The sequence below is a fragment of the Hydra vulgaris genome, chromosome 04 (assembly GCF_038396675.1).
Source record: "Hydra vulgaris chromosome 04, alternate assembly HydraT2T_AEP".
Taxonomy (NCBI): Eukaryota; Metazoa; Cnidaria; class Hydrozoa; order Anthoathecata; family Hydridae; genus Hydra; species Hydra vulgaris.
In genome coordinates this window covers 31,778,493-31,801,318 of record NC_088923.1, presented here as the reverse complement: position 1 = coordinate 31,801,318, position 22,826 = coordinate 31,778,493, and the positions used below count along the sequence as shown (strand labels likewise).

The 22,826-nt window shown below is 26.5% G+C and overlaps 1 protein-coding gene across 4 annotated transcripts in view; it reads left to right on the top strand.

The window, feature by feature from the left end:
* Positions 1-13,410: 13,410 nt before the first annotated feature.
* Positions 13,411-22,826, top strand: part of LOC100215902 (endoplasmic reticulum-Golgi intermediate compartment protein 3) — a 45,399-nt gene continuing 35,983 nt past the window's right edge. For 3 of the 4 annotated variants that reach the window (XM_065796077.1, XM_065796078.1, XM_065796076.1), the window contains exons 1-3: positions 13,412-13,620; positions 20,535-20,605; positions 20,696-20,783. In XM_065796077.1, coding sequence (XP_065652149.1) covers positions 13,533-13,620; positions 20,535-20,605; positions 20,696-20,783 — 247 coding nt within the window. In that variant the 5' untranslated portion in view covers positions 13,412-13,532. Of the gene's footprint in view, positions 13,621-20,534; positions 20,606-20,695; positions 20,784-22,826 lie in introns of all 4 variants that reach the window. The other variant, XM_065796079.1, reaches the window with a different exon arrangement.

The window sequence follows — 22,826 nt, the reverse complement described above, 5'->3', positions numbered from 1 at the left end:
ATAATTGCCTTCATATCCTATCTTATTTTCATATCATAATCTATTATGGTATTATTTATATAACATATCACAACAATGTTATTAAATTTGTGATGTTCAAATACCGTATGAACATTCTCTAACATGTTCATATGATATTTGAATATAGTTCTTGAGTATATTATCTGCAAACAATTGACTGATGCAAGTTCAAATGTTGTCAAAAACCAAGCATCCATGCATGGGACACTGCAGTGTCCAACAAAGAAATGCTGGTTTGAAAGTCAAATTTTCTTTATTAAAAAAAAAAAAAAAAAAAAAATAGGAGGGAGATATGGAGGTTTCTGTAACTTTTTATGCTCCAAAACTTTTAACTTTATATATAATAAGGTTCATAAAACTTAAGGGACTTACGAAGTACATTGAGGAACAAAAACAGGATATTTACAGAAACTTTTCAATTTTTAATCTGGAGTACCACAGTGTAATTGGGAATAAAGTCTCTGGGTCCAGTATTTAAAGTAATACAATCTAAAGTAATATATAAATTAAATAAAATGCTTTAAAATGCATGCAGTTATACATATAACTCCTGATAGTTAACTATAAGTATAACTAGTTATACATAATATTTATTATATAAACTTATTTTTTAAGGTTATGCTTGAACAAACTAGTACCAATTAATTCAAATTCAAGATTTAGTTCAAGTTCAGGTTCTTATTTGTTCATTGTTTTTTCACTATTTTATATTTATTTGTTCAGATTTGTTAACTAGTACTTATTCTTACTACAGTAAGAATGTTTATCATTGTTGAACGTGATATGATTAGTAACTTAATTTTACTTTCAACATATTTTGACAACACCCTTTACATTTTAAATGATGACAGTTTTACTTTTCTATTGATGTTAAATTTATTACGTTTCAATAACTCAGATTGAATTTTAACTGAATTATTGTAAGCTTTGTAGGGGTTTGTTGTATATCAAATGGTGTTGTAAATAAAGTAAAAAGAATATGTATATATATATATATATATATATATTATATATATATATATATATATATATATATATATATATATATATATATATATAAATATATAGTATTTAGGCTATGGGATCATCCATAAATGATGCCAGTAGATAGAGGGGCAGTGTGAGTTTAACAATAATTGACAATGGGGAGGGGAAGTTGAGACCAAAATAATGTCAATTAAAAAATTGAATTAAAAAAAAAATTTAAATTATTTATTTTAAAAAAAAATTAAAACAATATATTATAGATATGAGCAGTTTTTAAAGTTATTTACACCAACAATGTGGTCTAAAAACTTCTTGCTTTTGTTGCTTAAAACTGTAGTACTGTTGAGAATAAATGTATAATTGAACCAGAAAAAAATTGATGGTATATGCATTTTTTATATTATATTAACAATTCAGATATACCATCATAATATGATAACAAAAACTGACATCATTTTCAATGGGAGATGGCAAAAAATTGACTGAGTTTGATAAAGGGTGAAGGTGTTCAATAAACGGGTCATCATCTGACATCATTATGCATAGATGACCCTATGATTTAGGTAAAATAAGTAATCAATTTGCCATATTTCTCTTAAGAAAGTGTAAGAAAAAAGCATTGTTATGCTGATAACCTACCTATTGAGCAAGCTTTGACCACCTATTTTATAAATTTGAGAGACAGAAGTGGAAGTGCGAATCGCAAAAGAACTAATAACAATGCTCTAAATTGATTTTAACTTTGTCGACTAACATTAATATAGTATTTAGAAATAATAAATGAAGTTTACATGATTTTTATAATTTGTATTTACATCCATTAATTATCAGTTGTCAGTCTCTATTTTATAAAATGAATTATATATATATATATGTATATATATATATATATATAAATATATATATATATATATATATATATATATATATATATATATATATAAATATATATATATATATATATAATATATATATAATATATAAATATATATATATATATATATGTATATATATATATATATATATATATATATATACATATGTATATATGTATATATATGTATTTATATATATATATATATATATAAATATATATATATATATATTATTTTTACTTTATTTACAACACCATTTGATATACAACAAACCCCTACAAAGCTTACAATAATTTAGTTAAGATTCAATCTGAGTTATTGAAACGTAATAAATTTAACATCAATAGAAAAGTAAAGCTGTCATCATTTAAAATGTAAAGGGTGTTGTCAAAATATATTGAAAATAAAATTAAGTTACTAATAAAATCACGTTCAACAATGAAAAACATTCTTACTGTAGTAAAAAATAGTACTAACTGATAAATTTGAACAAATAAATATAAAATTAACAAAAACAATGAATAAATAAGAACTTTAACTTGAACTTTAACTAAATCTTGAATTTGAATTAATTGGTACTAATTTGTTCAAGCATAACCTTAAAAAATAAGTTTTTATAACAAATTATATGTATATCTAGTTATACATATAGTTAACTATCAGGAGTTATATGTATAACTATATGCATTTTAAAGCATATTATTTTATTTAAACATTACTTTAGATCATATTACTTTGAAAACTGGAGCCAGAGATTTTATTCCCAATAACACTGTGGTACTCCAAACTAAAAATTGAAAAGTTTCTGTAAATATTCTGTACTTGTTCCTCAATGTAGTTCGTAAGTCCCTTAAGTCTTAAGGACCTTATTATATCTAAAGTTAAAAGTTTTGGAGCATAAAAAAAGTTACAGAAACCCATCTCTATCCTACTTTTTTTTTTTTTAATAAAGAAAATTGGGAATTCTTCGAGTTTCAATGAAACTCCCATGCATGCAAGATTGGTTTTTGACAACATTTCAACTTGCATCAGTTAATTGTTTGCAAATAACTAACTCAAAATCTAAATTCAAATAACTATTATATTATCCTAATAATACGTCTATTTGAACATATCTTAATCTTTTTTCTATAAAGAAAGATAAACATTATTCGTGGTACTTACATACTTGCTTGCCATTCTCTCTATTAATATAAAATATTTTCACACAATATAAACGTAACGCAATGCAATGTCGATTTAAAAATTTTTTTTTTTAGTTTTTTTTTTTAGTTACCAGCTTTTAAATTAATTCCCATACAAATCCCACAGGAAACCCACGTGGGATTTCCCATGTGTGTAAATACCATATGGTTCCCACATGTATCCCATGTGGGATTACCCACATGGGTTTAAGGTGACAAATTTCCATACGGATACCACATGGGAAAATCCGTCCCACGTAAATCCCATCAATCCCACACGGAACCCACGCGTAACCCATGTGGGACGCGGTTTTATTTTTCACTGGGAGTACCAATAAAAGCAAACTTGAACCTCTTCATCTTCATCAGAAACACATAGCACGTTTAATAAATTTTAGTGAACGTTTTACATATGCAAAACTTCTATTAAGAAAAATGAATGCACTAAATATATATCAACTTAATGTTTATAATGTACTATGTTTTATGTTTTTATGTAAAATCAATTCTTCCCCGGTTTCTTCATAATTTGTATTTGTCGAAAGATAAAAATAAATACATTCTACGCAATGATAATTTTATTAGGCAGCCATATTTTCAAACAAATTATAGTAAGTTTTGCATTGCTTTTTGCGGACCATTTTTTTTGAACAAAACAGTTTTAAAAAACTTTTCTCAAGTTTTTATTGAACAATGTAACTACAACTCATTTAAACGAAAACTTGAAGAATTAATATTGACAATAGATAATTTGGTAATATACTTTATATATTTGTTAATATAATGTATATATATATATATATATATATATATATATATATATATATATATATATATATATATATATATATATATATATATATATATATATATATATATATATATATATATATATATATATATATATATATATATCAAAAAACTTTAAAAAATTAATATATACAAAGATTGTTGTGCAATTTTTTTTTATTTTTATTTTTTTGGATATATGGTATATACATCAGATTTTAATAATTTTAACAAACTTTCTGTAAAGAAAAAAATAGTAAATATCTTGCTTATCTTTTACGAATATTACGAGAAATTATCACGTTTATGTTAGCGGTTCTCGACGAAAGACCTAACAGTCTTCTACGAGTCCCCGCGTTCTTTTATTTTTTTATCGATCTAATTTTGTAAATTTTTTTATTGTCATTTACTTATTATTCTTATCTTTCCATCTCGTAAACTTTATATTTTATAACGACATGTTGTTTAAAATGTAATAAAGAAAAGAAAAAAAAACAACGTCTCTAATTTAGTTTCTAGTTTCCCAGAAGTTCTTACGGTCTTTTCACAGAAAAACTTCTTTTAAAAAACAGCTTCTGTTATTCCAATTCATAAAAAAGACTCAAAAATTAAATGTAATAACTACAGACCATTTTCATTATCATCAAATGTCGGAAAATTTTAGAAAAACTTATGTATTCTCGTATTTAAAACTTTTTGAATAATTCTGCTTGTTTCCATCTTCGACAGTCTGGGTTTAACTCAAATCACTCCACTTCTCATGTCCTTATTAGCATTACTAAAATGATTTGTGGTGCAAGTGACAGTGATTTCTTTGCTTGTGGTGTATTCATAGATCTTCAAAAAGCTTTTGATAAGGTTGATCTCAGCATTCTAATAAAAAAGTTAAACTACAACGGAATATGCGGTATTGCTAATCATTGGTTTTTCTCGTATATCAGGGATCGCACACAGTTTGTTTCAATTAATGGATTTGAATCCACACATAAAGTTATTAAATAAGGCGTTCCGCAAGGTCCCTTTCTTGGCTCTTTATTGTATTTATTATATATCAATGATTTATTTTAAGTTGTACATCATTATGCTGATGATACCAATCTTAAAAAAGTTAATTAAGATTTTCATTGCAAATGTAACTGGTAAAATAGTAATCGTATTTCATTGAATGTCAATAAAACAGAATACATAATTTTTCATTCTCCTCAATTAACTATTAAGTAACATTAAAATTAAAATTAATGGAAAAAAACTTCTTTCGTCAAAATATATAAAGTATCTTGGAGTATATCTTGATGAAAACCTATCTTGGTATAAGCAACTGTACCATCTTAAAAAAACTTACATAAGCTAATAGTATGCTTTCTCTAATTCGTTACTATGTTCCTATCCAAACTCTTCGAATGATTTATTATTCTTTATTCTCTTTGTATTTGATATTCTCCAAAAGAAACTACCAAACTCTTTTTTAAATTTTTTTATTAAAACAACTGAAATTCATAATCATCGCACCAGGAACACAGAAAATAGTAAGCTATACTCTTTTTTTTAACACTATTAAGGTGGTATACCCCTCAGAAAAATCAAATTTTTCAAAAAATTTTTTGTTTTTTTATTTAATCTAAAATTTATCATAGAATCATATTCTGAAAACCATTTTTTAAAATTCAGTATGTAACTTGAGGAAAACAACCTTTACTGAACCTTACTTTTTAAAGCGCCCTTGACAACCTCTATAGCAACGGTTAAATTTTTACTTGGCCAAGAAATTCTCCCCAAATATAACTTTTGATACTGAGAAAAAGCTTGTTGAAATGAGTTTATAATTTATTTCTATTTTCCATTAATCAAAACATCTGTAAGATTAAAAGCAATAACTGGATTTCTCATAAATTTCTTTCAGAAGTTTCTTTAAAACGAATTGCCATCTTAAAGTTATATATCTAGGTATCTGTTTATGTTTATATAGTTTAAACCTTATACTTCTAATGGGTAGAGAACGTGTGAAATTTGCTACTCAATACAATAAGAAAAAAAGATTTCATGGAAATCAGTATACTTTAAATAAAACAAATTCAGCAAATACTAATCTTCTACTAACAGATTCACAGAGCTCAATAATTGTATCTAATTCGAAGGTAAACCCTATTAATACTTCTGCAAGTTCAAATAAAAAAAATATATGTGGATACAGAATAATTGATAGCACTTTATTAGCCATTGTTGTTCAGTTATTATGTTGTCCAGAATGTAAAACTTGTCGACTTAATTTAGCTGAAAATGCAAAAAACAAATTTGGACTTTCCAGCTCATTGATTATATTTTGTAAATGTGGATTCAATCATGAATTTTTTACATCCAAGAAGTGTGGTTCTGAAAGTTGTAGAGCCTTTGATATTAACCAAAGGTCAATTTATGCAATGCTTTCATGTGGACAAGGCCATACTGGCCTTAAAAGATTCTGTTATTTTATGGATCTTCCACCGCCAATGACTAAAAACACTTACATTAAAATTGTTCGAAACATTGCTATTGAAGTTGAAGCAATTGCAGGAGAAACCATGTCTGATGCTGCACTTGAAATTATAAAAGCATCCCAACATACTACTGATGAATTCAATTTAATAAATACCAGTGTTTCTTGTGATGGTACTTGGCAACGTCGAGGTTTTTCCTCATACAACGGTGTTTATACTGCAATATCAATGAGAAAACAGGAAATGTTTTGGATTGTGAAGTATTATCCAAATATTGCAAACAATGTTTTTTGATTATAAAGAAAAAAGATACAGACCCTGATGCATATAAAATGCTAAAAAATACTCATTTTTGTAACCTCAACTATACTGGCCCATCCACTGGTATGGAGGTCGCTGGAGCAAAATCAATTTTTGAACGATCTATTGAAAAATATAAACTTCGCTGTACTGAATTTTGTGGTGACGGAGATAGTAAGGCATTTTCATCTGTTGAAAGAGTGTATGGTGATACAATAGTTTCAAAATTAGAATGCGTTGGTCATGTGCAAAAAAGAGTTGGCACACGATTAAGAAAGTTGAAAAAGGAAATGTGTCTAGGTGGTAAAGGAAGACTTACTGATGCAACAATTGACACATTGCAAAACTATTATGGAATTGCAGTATGAACCAAAAATCAGTCTGTTCATGAAATGCGCAGTGCTATACTTGCTTCATTGTTTCATGTTGCTTCCTCAAAAGAAAATAATTATTACACCTATTGTCCAAACGGTGAAAAAAGTTAGTGCCAGCACAATATTGATCGAAAACATCCCAATCAACCTTCTCTCTATAAACCTGGCCCTGGTTTGCCACGTGATATTATTGAGTTACTAAAGCCAATTTATAAAGAACTTAGCTCTAATGAATTACTTGCAAAATGTATGCATGGAAAAACTCAGAACCAAAATGAGAGTCTTAACATGATGATATGGGAACGAGTACCGAAAACTAAATTCTGTTCATTGTTACATTTGAAATTTGCAACATATGATGCTATTGCAAACTTTAATATTGGAAAAAAAGCATCATTGATGACTTATGAAAAACTCAATATGATTTCAGGAACATTTATGATAGATGGCTGCAATAGAGAAATAAAATAGGCTTGTATTAATCGTCATACAAAAATAAATCCAATGTTAAGTTGCGTAGAAAAACAATCAGGGGCAATAAAAAGAACAAAAATGTTAAGGAAAAGCAAAAACAAGGAACTCTTTATGCTGCTGGTAGCTTTTAAACATTTTGCTTTAAAATTTACAGACATTGTTTATTTTAAAAATATTTTATTGCATTTTTTTCTCTTTTTTAATTTTTAAAGTGTTTTTTTGCTAACTTCTATTTTTCAATCTCTGTCACAGTTATTTCATTTTCTAGTTATCAGTTTTTAATCAAATTTTCAGCAATGATGTGTTTTTATATGATGTATGCAATCTGCCAAAATTTAATTATAAGACATTTCAGAGTTTGAGATATTGCTGTTTCAGCACTAAAAATTGGCTTGTTTGAAAATCTTCATAATCCGTGTAGTGCTACATGGAAACTAATAGTCAGATTTAAAAACTTTTGGCAGATTGCATAGATCAAACTGTTTTTTTATCATTGGGCAAAGTTTTACTTTGAATACTCTATTAGAATCTGAGATATTTTTGACAGTGCGACGTGCATATTTTCCTATATCCGCCATTTTAGGTGATTGTCATGACAACATAACCACCTGTAATTTTATAAATCGATTTCGTTTAATAAGATCTTTCATAGGCTTAATTTTAATTTTGACTATAAGATTTCACTTCCAAGATAATTTTGAAGGGGGTATACCACCTTAAATATGGTAAGTTAAATAAAATTAATAAAACAACAATATATTTCCCAATGGAACCAGTGTATTCCTGCATTAATAAAAAAGTCTAAAAAAAATATCCCCTTGTTGCAAATTATTTACTGCTAAACAAAATTCAATTCAAAAATACATTGTTGGAGTGTATTTTATTTTGTTGGAGTTTTATTTTCTTTAGAATTTCTCTCTGTACTAAAGTTGTCTTTAGTATATAACTTCTTTTACGTACAAGTTGTTTGATTTTTGCTTTATTTATTTTTTATTTAGATTATATTTATTTATTATTGTGTTATTATTACTACATTTTATGTTATTATTATATTTATTTATTATCTATGATATGTACATACAATTTATATTGTGTTATAATTATTCTTGATGTTACTGATACTGTTATTATTATTGTTATTATTTTGTATTATTACTATAATCACAATTATTACTAATATCATTATTATCTGTTTGACAATCTTTTTTTTTTTCCCTCTCGGATTTATATTTCTTTTGCTTTTCTTTTTTTTACTTTTTTGTTGTTATTAAGAATTTTTTTTTTAGTCACTCTATTGACTTGTTTGTAACTATATGAGTGACACTTAACCAAATTCTGATAGTTTACGATGAGCATTTGTAAATTTTATACAGAAAAATACTTGTTTCTGAGGTAAATAACACAATCAATAACTCAATTTAAAAAAAAAAAAAAAATGGAGATAATTATAACGTCGTATTGTGGTGCAGCATAGCTTTAAAACTGGACAAAATTAATTTTTTTTTTGTTATGGATTTTTAAGTTAAATAATTATTTGAAGGGCACTTGTTAGACTTAGGAAAAATTACTCCATAGATCTTTAAACATTTATTTACAATTGTTAGACGTTTTTAATGTATTATCGAGTAATTTCGTGTAAAGTTTTTAAAAAAACCGGTAAATGATGATAGATAAAAGAAAAAAAAGTCACAATCTTAAATAAATAAATAATATTAAAAATTACTTTGATCGATTCACTGAAATAAATTACAGTAATTCAAATTTAATGTAAAGAGTCACTCAAAAAAACTTACTCTATTAGTTTTATTTGTTTAAGTTTGGTCAAAACAAATCTTACAAAAAAAAAAAAAAAAAGAACGTCATTAGTTCATCTGGTTTTGTTACGTGGTTTCTACTGATGTAATTGACACATTTCCACATTTTCACACAAAAGGGCTCAATAAGTGCAACAACAACAAAAAAAATTTTAGAATCTCTAATCATCAGAAATTTCATAAAAAAAGTTTTGAAACTGTATCTAATTGAAGACATAAAAAAAAGCGCATTGTTTGAAAAAATTAAATAAAGATAAAATGCGCTTTTTTTTAAAAACCAATTAATGTATATTTTAAGCACTTCAAAATTATTTTTTCATTAACAAAAGATAGCGTCAAACCTAAAATTGAAGAACCCGTGAAAAATTTGGGACTTTTCGCAAACTTCAGATTATATATAAAAACAAAGTTGTACTAATAATTCGCGCAAGCTAGTTATTTTTTAAACATAAGAATTGAGCTAGTTCTACAGGGTTAAAGGTCCTGCCCTAAAAAAAAACATGTGGAAAAGGTGGACCAGAGAATCTTTTATACATTACCACCAAAAAATGTTTAATAACGCCTTTTTTCATTTTCGTCAAATGTACAGTTTTGAAGCATTTCTGCCCCACTGTGCGTCGTGAATAATATTAATAACAATAATATTATTCACGACGCATAATATTAATAACAATTATCTTTACGTAAGAAAATTGTTAATCATACAAAAGTAAACTAGTTTTATAATTTGAAGGTAAAAATAACAACAATAACAACAACAAAAAACGCAATAATAATACAAATAATACAAATAATAATAGCAATAATAATAATAATAATAATAATAATAATAATAATAATAATAATAATAATAATAAGAAGAAGAAGAAGAAGAAGAAGAAGAAGAAGAAGAAGAAGAAGAAGAAGAAGAAGAAAAAGATGAAGAAGAAGAAAAAGAAGAAGAAGAAGAAAAAGAAGAAGAAGAAGAAGAAAGAGAAGAAGAAGAAGAAGAAGAAAAAGAAGAAGAAGAAAGAGAAGAAGAAGAAGAAGAAAAAGAAGAAGAAGAAGAAGAAGAAGAAGAAAAAGAAGAAGAAGAAGAAGAAGAAGAAGAAGAAAAAGAAGAAGAAGAAGAAGAAGAAGAAGAAAAAGAAGAAGAAGAAGAAGAAGAAGAAGAAGAGGAAGAAGAAGAAGAAGAAGAAGAAGAAGAAGAAGAAGAAGAAGAAGAAGAAGAAGAAGAAGAAAAAGAAGAAGAAAAGAGAAATGCTATACAAAAAAATTAATGTTTGCTCGGCACCAGAAAAAAAGTTTTTTTGTTGACCTGCTTTAATCGTCGCCGTTAATGTGATGGTCGCCACGGAAACAAAATGAAAACGTTAAAAATCAAAATATTTATACGCACTGCGTTTATGTGATTTTTTTACACCGATTCATTCTACATTTTGGCATTATTACACATACCAAAAGTTTCATACCTATGGATTAATGTTTAGCTACATTACTTTAACTTATTGAATAATTATTAGATTTAATTTTTGTTGTCTAACTTATTTGTCTTGGTTTAAAATTAGTTTGTTTAAATTTATTAAATTTAAAGTTGTTTATTGTTAAAAAATATTTTTACAGGTATTTTTATTTAAGACTTTCTTTTTTATATTTTATATAAGAAAAGTAAAAGTTAGTTATATGTTAAAAGCAGGTTGGCCACTGAACTTTAATTGCCTTTTTCTTATTAAGGATTGAAATAAATAATTCTATGTTAATTAAATTTTTATTCAATACTTATGGTCAAAATAAGCTCCAGTTTAAAATATAAAAATAGACCAAGAAAATGAATATTAATGAATAATATTCATCACTTTTTAAAACAGCCTAATACATGCCTAATACATCTATCAGTTAATGCACATACACTTAGTTTCATCTTTGCATTATAACTTGGTAATTGCATCTTCACATTATAACAAAATTGATTAATGCATACTTTGATATTATTCATAAATAGTTTCTTTGTAGAAACAAAACTCTTGAATTTTGTCTAAGTAAACCATGATTGACACCCAAATACTTTAATTGTCTTCGCCAAAATCACTAGATACTCTTTCTCCTTAGTTCCTAATCTCTTACCTCCTTAGTTCCTAATCCAAAAATATGTTCGTTGAACACAGTCACTCAATAAGATAAAGCAAAAACTCTACAAAACACCCATCCACAAATGAGAAAGTGTGGTAAAATTTGTGGTGAATAGAGCCCGGGAACCAAAATACCCAAAAATATTTGCAGAACCTACTCCAAATGTGAGGCCAATTAGTTAATAAAATGTTTTTTTACTATCTTAAAGTACATTCATTGACAGGTTTTAAGTATCAAAAAAAAAAAGGTTCTTTAAATGTATGACATGTTGGCTCTCAAAATAAGTGAAATTGAATTTTAAATAATATCGTGTTTTGTAAAATCATCTCTGAAAAAAAAGTTATAAAATATTTTAATTAATTTTTATATAATAATAATTTATATAAAATAATGATTATTTTTCAAATTTTTATATAATTTTGCTTCTTTTGAGACCAAAGATGACATACTTTTCAAGAACTGTTTTTGTTGATAATATTAAAGACTCGTCCGATCCTTTGCAATCAGGGAAGGTTGTGTAAATGCACCCATAATAATAATGTGCACCCTAATGTGCATAGATGCACATTAGGGTGATTTAAAAAAATATATATTGAAAGTTGAAACTAGTGATTTCATGTGTATTGCACAAAAGTGAAAAAAAAAGTCAAACAATATCTAAAACTTCCTCCTTAGCTCCTTGATTGCAAAGAATCAAATGATTCTTTAATATTATGAACAAAATTCTTTTAAAATATGTCATATTGGGTCTAGTTAGTGACCAAGGTTGCAATTTGACTGGAAAAATCATTATTATCATCATCACATTCATCATCATCATCATCATCATCATCATCATCATCATCATCATCATCATCATCATCATCATCATCATCATCATCATCATCATCATCATCATCATCATCATCATCATTATTATCATCATCATCAAGCTTTAGCCTTCCTTTTTCCTATTTCTATAATATAAACATCTCGAGCATCTTCTTTCCTTAAATTAAGCTCATTCATACCATATGTAACACACTCTCTTGAAGTTTTCTTACTTTTACCACTACTATTTTCTCTTAAAGCTGCCACCTCTCTACATCGTGATATCCAAATCACTTAAATCTTCTCTGACAAACGTTGTTCAATACAACATTTTTTCTAATCTCTGTGTCACTAAGCACTAAAATACGTGATTCTTTTTTTGACTCTTTTTTTATCTTGTTAAAGTCATACCACGCATATATCTGATCATCATCTTCTCTTTGGCAAATGCTACACCATATAAATACTAAAGTTTATATAATTATATAAGGATATTGTATTGGCATCTAAATAAAAAGAAAGCAGTTGCTTTATCAAATCGTAATAATTTTTTTCATCTTTTTTACAAGAACATCTCTCTTAAGGAAAAATGTTTTTTTATTTTTGCAAGAAGTCAATGTAAAAAGGTCCTGTCCAATGTTAAGCTCAGTTATTCTCAGTTTACTAAATCTTGTATTTTATCTCAGACTAAGTAAAGTCTAACATTTAATCACTAATTCATGGGTCTGATCTTATTACTTCTCCCCAGAATGAGGCAGAATTTTTTGCAAATATCTTTTCCACTAATTCGACTCTAATCTAATGGCCAGATTCTTCCTGTCATTCCAGTTAAATAGGTTAACCTGTTGTTAGACATCTAAATCACTCCGGCTTCTGATGCTTAAGTTAACTCTAAATTAAACTCTTCTACAGCTTGTGGTTCAGATAACATTTCCATCATATACTTTTTGTGATGGAAATGTTGTCTGGAAATGGTATTTATTAAGTAGTAAAGGTATGCATAAATTTATAATATATAAAGTATTATAAATTTTTTTTTAACCTCTTTTTTGAATTAATTTTTTTGTATATATACAAAAAAAAAATTAAATTCAAAAATGCTGAAAATCTGTGCTTTTATTATTATTTTTTTTGGAAAAGAAAATTTATTGTTATTTATTTTTGTAAAAAGACAACCCTTTTTTTTCGTTTATCTTTTAAATCTTTAAATAACAAATAGGTAATATCTTGGTTTGTAGAAGTAAATTTTACCTCGTTTATATGAAGCATAATTAATTTTTTTTTCAATGAAAAAGTAAGCACTGGGTACATCACAGCACGAATGGATATTTCAACACGCTTAAAACAATTTGATGCATACCCTAAAACACTAGAAGATTTTAGAGTAAAAACATATGGTGGAGCATTAAGTGAGTAGTTTTGTAATAAGAAATAATTTATTAGAAAATAATTATATATACGCTTTAGTCTTGGTCAGGAAGACATGCGGTTGCATGCCATTATATGACCATTTTAATAATAATTTGTTGGATGATGTGACCATGGCTTTTAAATCATAAAAAAAATGTGCTAAATAATGATTTTGAATTATATTTTGAATTTTTTGCACATGTAATTATTTCATATTTCCTCTTGTAGGCATAATATAGATTTTTTTTAAATATTATTAAAACATCCTTAAAACAGGTGTTGTTTTGAAGATGTTTTAACCAATTTTTTTTAAGTACCTGATAAACAATATTGTTAAGACAATATCGTCTATCAAGCACATTTTTAGGCGAAACAACACATTTCCATACTGCGTTTTTTGATAAATATTTTTCCGTTTATTGAACAATTGTTTATTGGTCAGTTGAAATTACAGTTTTGTTATTTTTTCATTTAGATTTTCTTTTTTTTATAACAGCATTATTGTGGCTTTTTATAATTCTTTTACAATTATAATATATAATACAATACAAAGTATTATATATTATAATTGTATTTTGGTTTGAAATTTTTTTTGTCTGCGGTGTTTATCCACCAATTTAAAAACACTTTTTATTACTGGAAACATTTTTGCTATTTGATGGGTTGAACCTAATTTTGTTTCTAATTCTATTACATTTTTTTGGATTCTTTTTTTGGGGGTTGAGTTTTAACTCAAAATTTTAAAAACCACCTGTTTTAAAGGGCATCTTTATAAATAAGTTTGGAGAAATATATCATTAGAGAAGTTTTGGTTTAGCTTATTATTGAGTCAGGCTTTTTGTCAGTTGATATATGTACTGAAGACCCTGACAGCAGGCTATTTCATTATGACATCAATCAGCAGTATAAGATATATATATATATATATATATATATATATATATATATATATATATATATATATATATATATATATATATATATAATATATATATATATCTATATATTATATATATATTATATATATATATATATATGTATATATATATATATATATATATATATACATATATATATATATATATATATATATGTGTGTGTGTGTGTGTGTATATATATATATATATATATATATATATATATATATATATATATATATATACAGGGCTCAAAATAGCAAACTTTTTTCTACTGGACAATTTGTCCGGTAAATCTCAAGTTTTCCGAACATGTCTGATAAAAATTAAAGAAGTGTGATCAAACACCATTAATGAACTCACTTAAAATATTTTGTTTTTACAACTTGACCACGCACTTTGTTTTGACAACTTTAGGCGTTTCAAAATGCGCTGAAAATAATAAGAAAATTTGTAATATAAATTACACAATGTAACAAAAAAAAAAAAAAATTTCTGTTTATCAAAGTTTTTTGATGTTTCTTAATTAATTTGAGTATGCTGAGTCTGAATATGACATTGGATTTTTTATTGCATCAATCGTTTGGTCGTAAAAAAAAAAAAAATCAATTAAACATATAATTAATATAAATCGTTTTGCATTAGATTCTACTTTAGTCAATATAAAACATTTACTAATTCAAAAGTGTTATGTTATGTTACAAAACTTCATGTTACATCATGTTTCTTACATATATTACATAATGTTACATTATATTGTATTGTAACAGTCTCTCACAATCTCAAAAAACACTAAAAGTGAACAGTAGAACGAGGTTTTCTTTTATGAAGTTTCTCGTCATCGCGTATCAAACACCAGATGTAGTCACCCATCATAGCTGCATCCCATCTGCCCTGGTATCTTTTCTCCATTGCAAGAATATCCTGATGGAAACGTTCCCCGTGCTCTTCACTCACATCACCCAAATTTGGTCTGAAAAATTCCAAGTGTGAATGCAGGTAATGCAGCTTTATTGACATTCTGCATTTCATATCTGCGTACCGTACAATTAAGTTTTCCACTATCTCTTTGTAGTTATCACTCTTATTGTTGCCTAAAAAGCTATGAACAACATGTCTAAATGCAGTCCATGCTTCTTTTTCAACAGCAGACATTTTGTCCTCAAGCTCCTTACATGCCAACATAACTTTAATCTGTGGACCAACGAATATACCTGCTGAAATTTTTGCATCTGACACCTTTGGAAACATCTGCCGAATATGCTGGAATGCTGCACTATCTGGGTTTAATGCTTTGACAAATTGTTTGATAAGACCAAGTTTAATGTGAAGGGGTGGTAGTAAGATCTTTTCAACAGGTATCAGAGATTGATTAATAACATTGTGCAAACCAGGCTGTAAATGTTCTCTCACTGGCCACTCACGTCTTGTGAAGTGCTGGTTTGCAGCCCTGCTATCCCATAAACAAAGAAAACACGAGTACTTTGTGTATCCTCCTTGCAGACCGAGAAGAAATGCTAGCATCTTAAAGTCTCCACATACATCCCACTTGTAACTGTCGTAGTTGATTTTCTCAAGCAACAACTTCACGTTCTTATAGTCTTCCTTTAGATGAACGGAATGAGCTACTGGAATCGAAGGAAATCGGTTTCCGTTATGGAGCAAAACTGCCTTTAGACTTCTTGTTGAGCTGTCAATGAATAATCTCCACTCTTCAGGATTGTGAACAATGCCAATGTCATTGAAAAGACCACGAACGTCATGACAATAGCACAGTGATTCTGATACTACATAAAAGTATGCGAATGTTTCATGTCTTTTTCGGTATTTCGAGGTTCTGCAGCTTGGATCTAATAAATTCCATTCTTTCAAACGTGATGTCAGAAGTTCTGCATTTGATTTAGTGAGACCTAAATCTCGTACTAAGTCATCAAGTTCTTGTTGGATAGGGAAATGAGGTGAATCATTCGGTTCCCTGAAATCACAGTCATCATTGAGTTCATCCGGTGAGTCTACTTCAGAATGATATGCAGCTGCTTCTTCGGATTGAGGTGGAGTAGGAACAGGCAATTCATCACTGTGTGGAACTGGTCCAATAGAAGATGGTGTACTTGGATAAACTAGAGTCAGCCTATCTTTCGGTTTTTTATACTTTGAAATGTCAACAATGCAGAAAAAGCAGTCATCATGATGGTTCGTCGGTTCTCTCCATATTCTCGGAATCGCAAAGGGCATTGACTTTCGGATTCCACGCAGCCATCCTTCCAGAGTTGATCTGCAGCTACCACAACTGTAGTGTGGTGCCCACGATTTGTCCTGATCTCCCATAGCCATGCCAAAATAAGCATGATATGCAGTAAAGAATTTTGTACCACTGACAATCTTATGTTTAGCTTGTGTTGGACTAATATAGTAACCACAAACATAACAGAATGAGTCAGGACAAAGCTTGCAGGATCTACTAGACATATTCACCACTTCATGTAACAGTTGTAATTAGTTAAACTGAAAATAAACACACGAATATAGTTAAAATCAGCATATATATATAATGTTTTAATTGCATTACACATATACGAAAACTCCGAAATATACTTTATGCTTTTTCTCAGGAAATCTTGATGATAGAGAAAAACCAATGGTACCACTGAAATCAGCATACAAAAATTATGTAAGAAACATTAAAAAATTAACATAAACAAAAATGTTGTTACATGGTGTTATCTATCAAAAAGAAAATCTTAAAGAAAAAGAAAAATATAAGCTCAAAAAACTAAAATTTGAAAAGGAAAATGGATTTATATTACGTTTTCTAAAAATTACTATATTATGCGAAATGGTTTGTAAATTATTAAATATATATATGATTACTTTTATAAACACATTTAATAGCAAAAATTTTTAGCGCAAAAACAAACATTATGTAACTACTCAAATTTAATAGTGTAATAAAAAGTACTGGTTTCTATTAGCATTAAAATAACTATTATATTAAAATTTTTATGAAATAAATTTAAAAGGGTTTTTAAAAACTAAAATATTTGTTTGAAATTTATAAAAACCATCGGACAAAAAAAAAATACTAAACTATAAAGTTAAATTAATATAACTTTATAGTTTAAATAACTAAATTAATATGTTTAAACTATAAGGTTATATTAATTTAACTAAGTTAAATAATATAACCTTATAGTTTAAATAACTTTTAATAACTAATTGCAACGTTTTTATATGAATGATAAAAACCGGGCTATATAATTTAAAAAAATGTAATGCTTTGGCGTCTTTTAAAAAATGAATTAACTAAAAAAAATGACATATTTTGTTAGCGTAGCTGTGTATTCAATATAAATTTTTTTTTGTATAGAAAATAAAAAGTTCAAAAAATAAAGTTTATATATAATACTGAATTTATTAATATTTTTGGAACAAATGATTAGAAAATAAATGCACATAAAATATATGTCGAACAAAATGACAGATAGATGTCATTTTTTACCAGACAAGTGCCGGTTATTGTCTGATGTAGGGCGCTTATTTCGAGCCCTGTATATATATATATATATATATATATATATATATATATATATATATATATATATATATATATATATATATATATATATATATATATATATATATATATATGTATATATATATATATACAACCCGTAGTTGTTGTCCGAACGTTTTTTCCATATTTTGTTGACAAAAAGTAAAAATTAAAATGCAAGACCGGAATTATTTTTTTTTATTAATTGATAGACTGCCTGCCCCAACCAAACCCTCAGTCGATGTAGCAACACTCCCTTGCGGGTCAGGCTAAAAGATAGTAGATGTAGCAGCACTCCCTTGCGGGTCAGGCTATTTGTCAGTCGATGTAAGAGCACTCCCTTGCGAGTCAGGCTATTTGTCAGTCGATGTAGCAGCACTCCCTTGCGAGTCAGGCTATAAGATAGTCGATGTAGCAACACTCCGCGCATGATTTACAGTAAAAAAAATAAAAATAAAAACATTTTATTAAAAAAAATAAAAATAAAAACATTTTATTAAAAAAAATTAAAATAAAAACATTGTTTATATTGTTAAAAACATTCAGAATGTTTTTAAAACATTCTGGTCAATTAAATTTGCGTTTTTGTGGTTTTTTAAAAAAACGCTTTATTTATAATTAAATTAATGGTTTTTACTTTCGTCCAACAGGCAAATGTTGGACGAAAGTCAAAAGTAATTAAAAGTGACGTATGTGTTGGCGTAAGAATCACTTTTTTCCTTCCGCTCTTCCCAAAGACAACAAACTATAGATCTATATATATATATATATATATATATATATATATATATATATATATATATATATATATATATATATATATATATATATATAAAACAAGTTTTGAAAAAAATATGCATATAATAAAATATTTATAGAACTTTAAAAATGTTTTAGCGGCCATCCATAAGTTATGTACACTCATAGTGGGGAGGAGGGTCTTCAAATAGCAAACAAAAGTACTTGTTAATAACTAAATGTTTTTGAATATATAACAACTTTTTTTCAAAAAAAAGAGAAAACCACGTCTAATTTTTGTTCATAATTTGCCAGCTAATCAATAAAAAATTAATTTTCTGACTAAAGAGCATAGTTAATCAGCACAAAAAGAGGTATGGTATAGAAGAGGGCAGGGATAGTGTCCCTCAATGAACACACATTCCTCCTCTTATACACTGACTCTGTGTACAAAGACTTTCATCCGCATTACATGTGTAAGGCCAACATGTATTTCAGGCAACCCCTTTTTTAGGCTTTGTTTTCATCTTGCATAAGACTTGTATTTTATGAATTTACTAAAGAGGAGTGCCTTAAAAAAATGCTTGCCGTAAGTAAAGTTTACTTTTTATTTGATTTGTTCATTTAAAACAAATTTTTTTAAAAATAAAAATAAAATTATGTCTTAGCTGCAATTCAATCACAGGCCTCCAATGAAAAATCGCTTGCATTAACTTATCAGCCATACAAACTTACAGATCTAAATGTAAATTAACTTAATATTATATTAAAATAAATATTTGCCATCAAGTAATTTTTTTTTAGCACATGCTAAATTAAGTTTTTTTTTTTATTTGAGGAAAAACAACAGTTTTAACTTTGAAGTTTGCCATCCATGTTGAAATTACATTGTGTAAGCAGTTTTTAAAGAATATCTAAATAAAAAACATCAACGTATTTAACATTTTTTTATTAAAAAATTTATATTTTATGTGGGCTTTATATTGCTAGTTTAAACTGATTTAAATGGGTGTGGAAGCAGGCATGGGCTATAGCCCACTATTTAGCATTTAGCATTTAGATTCAAAATGCTAAAGTATCATTGATACTTTAACCTTTTGGTTGTCATATGTAAAATAAATTTTCATTTAAACTTTGCAAAACAAAAGGTTAAACATTGTTAATGATGCATTTGGCAATTTTTTCGAAAAAAAGAAGTCGTTGTATTTTATATTAAATTGAAAAAACTTTTACTTTTTTAAATTGACTGAATATCAAGCGAGATTAATTAAATATTTTTTTCACTTTTTTTTACTAAATAGTTTGCTTTTAATTAAACAGCTCCTTAATAATTGTATTTTTTTAATTTTTACCTCTGTAGTTGAGAAAATCTACCAAAAAAAAAACAAAAAAATAAGTCCTTAAAATCACAAAATTTTTCTTAAACTCACAAATAACAACTCTACTCCACAATTAAAACATTAAAAGTCAGAATTTAGTTTTTTAAATTACTGTTTAAAAAAAATTGAGTTGTGTAAACAATTCAATTAAAAGTTTTGAACCCTTAGAAATGAGAGGAAAATGACCCACTATTATAATATTTATTTCTCAAGTATCATGTTAGGTTTTGATTTAATATTTTTATAGTTTACACTTATCTTTTAGAAAGTCAGTTAAAGTTAACAAAAATGTTATGTTTCTATGTACATTCTGTATTTAATTATAGTAACTGGAATCAGCTCTATTATCATGTTTGCTTTATTTTTATCTGAATTTAACTACTACCTTACAACTGAGGTGAGTTTTAAAATTTTACCTTTATTTTAAAATTTTTATATTGTTGAATAATTTTAAAGTTGACAAATCTTGTGTTTTTTTATTTATTAGGTTCATCCTGAACTCTTTGTTGACACAACGCGGCATCAAAAACTAAGAATTAATATAGATGTCTATTTTCCAAATATTGGTTGTGCATGTAAGTTTTCTTAAGTAACAGGTACATAAGATATCTGTGTTTAATATATTTTTTTAATGTTATTCAAAGAATTATGATAAATATAGGAACAAATTGTAGTTGGCAAAGTAGGTATTAATTTAAAAGAGCTGTTTAAAAAGAATAAATTTTCTTTAAAATTTTTTATCATAAATTTTAAAAATTGATACTTCTATAGTATTGGGCAAGGTAAATTGGGGCAAAAATTTTTGTTATTTCACATTTTGTAATATCATTATCAATAAATTTTCTATTGTTCTTTGTAGCGTCCTCCGTACACTATTTCCCCTTGGGATTATTTTAATCAAAAAGTTAAAAAAATATCAAAAAAATTTGTTTTAAAAAGAAGTTCAAAAGTTAACAGTTTTTTTTTACCAAATCTGTTAAGACTTGACCTATTAAGATCAAAAGTTAAAAAATTTATGAGAGCATTATATTGTTGCTTGTAAAAAACTTGATGCAGGTTGTGATGATTTAGACAAAATGTACTTTAACTGTCTTTACGACAATGTCACCAAATTTGTGAACCTTTGGCAATGCTTGAAAATAATTGTGTACTTCATTTTAAATTGAAGCAAATAATAAACCAGTAACTTTAAAAGAGTCTTATGATTTATTAGACGATATGTTACAGGAAATATCTAAAATATTGATTTTTGTTATTGGCCAATTGTTCGATCTAGCAACATTGTAGACCATTTAATTAAACTTGGTCCTGTTCAAATTACTAAAGCCAAATACCCTGAAGATAGCAATGTTTGACAGCGTTTATTACAATAGCTTTCAAATGGAGAAATCTTTTACAATACATGCTTGGTTTATTCTAAAAACATTATGGTATTATAAGACATATTTTGCTGTCAACTTTTTAATAATAATTTTTAATATCTTTTAATAAAGTCAAAATTAGCCTGTGACGGGTTTAATAAATGAAGACATTTAAATGAAACATTGAGAATTCATGAAAATAGTGTCTCCATATAAAAGAATAAGAACAGGAAAATTTATAGATAATGAAGAGCTTAAAATCATAGAATAAAAGAGTTTACAATGGCTAAATGGTCTTCTTCAATTGACGATTATTACTCTTTACCTAGCTGGAAACAATATGGTGACAGATAAACTGTTTACTTCTCAAAACAGCAAATTCTTAGGACTAATACAGTTGCTTGCAAAATTTTATCCTGTGATGCAAAACCATTTAGCACTTGCAATGAAAGATCATAACAGGGAAAAAAATGAATTAATAGATTTAAGGGTTCAAAAGGTTAACAATGAAGTAATATACCAAGATAGACTTAAAATTTGACAATGGCTGTTTTGATGTTTTAAAAATTGAACATTTTAACATTTAACAATTTTAATGCAATTAAAAAAATTGTTACATTACAAATAATTTTTAATCATTGATCTTTGATTGAAGTTTTTATTTTACGCAAAGGCTTTAAATAAAATCAAAACAAAAATTAAATATAGTGATCGTTTAAAAATAAACACATTATGTGTAAATTAAATGTTATATTTAAAAAAATTTTTATTAGGTTTATATTTTTTATGATTAAATTTAAACATTTAAAACTATTTTTCCATATCGTTCTAAAAGTCTTTTAAAAGATTAATTTTTTAAGTTACTTTAAATTATGAATAAGTTAAATTAAATCTTCACATGATTTAATTGCTTTATTATTTTTTTTTTTTTCTATTCTTACAAAGAATTGTTTAAAAGTTTTTTTTTTTTTTTTGTTTTTATTTAAAAGTTTTTTATTTTAAAGTTGACTTGCTAATTTAATATCGTAATTTTTAATCATGAAATAAATAAAAATTATGATGTTAAAAAGACAATGTTATTTTTTTAAACAATTTTTTTTTGCAACTTTTTGAAAAAAATGTTTTTACCAATTTAAAATATTTTTTCTTTTCAATAAATAAATAATAAATAATAAATAAATTAATAATAATAAATAAATTTGTTCATTTATTAAGCAATCAATAGAAGTTATTTGTAAAAGCGTTTTGCGTAACTTT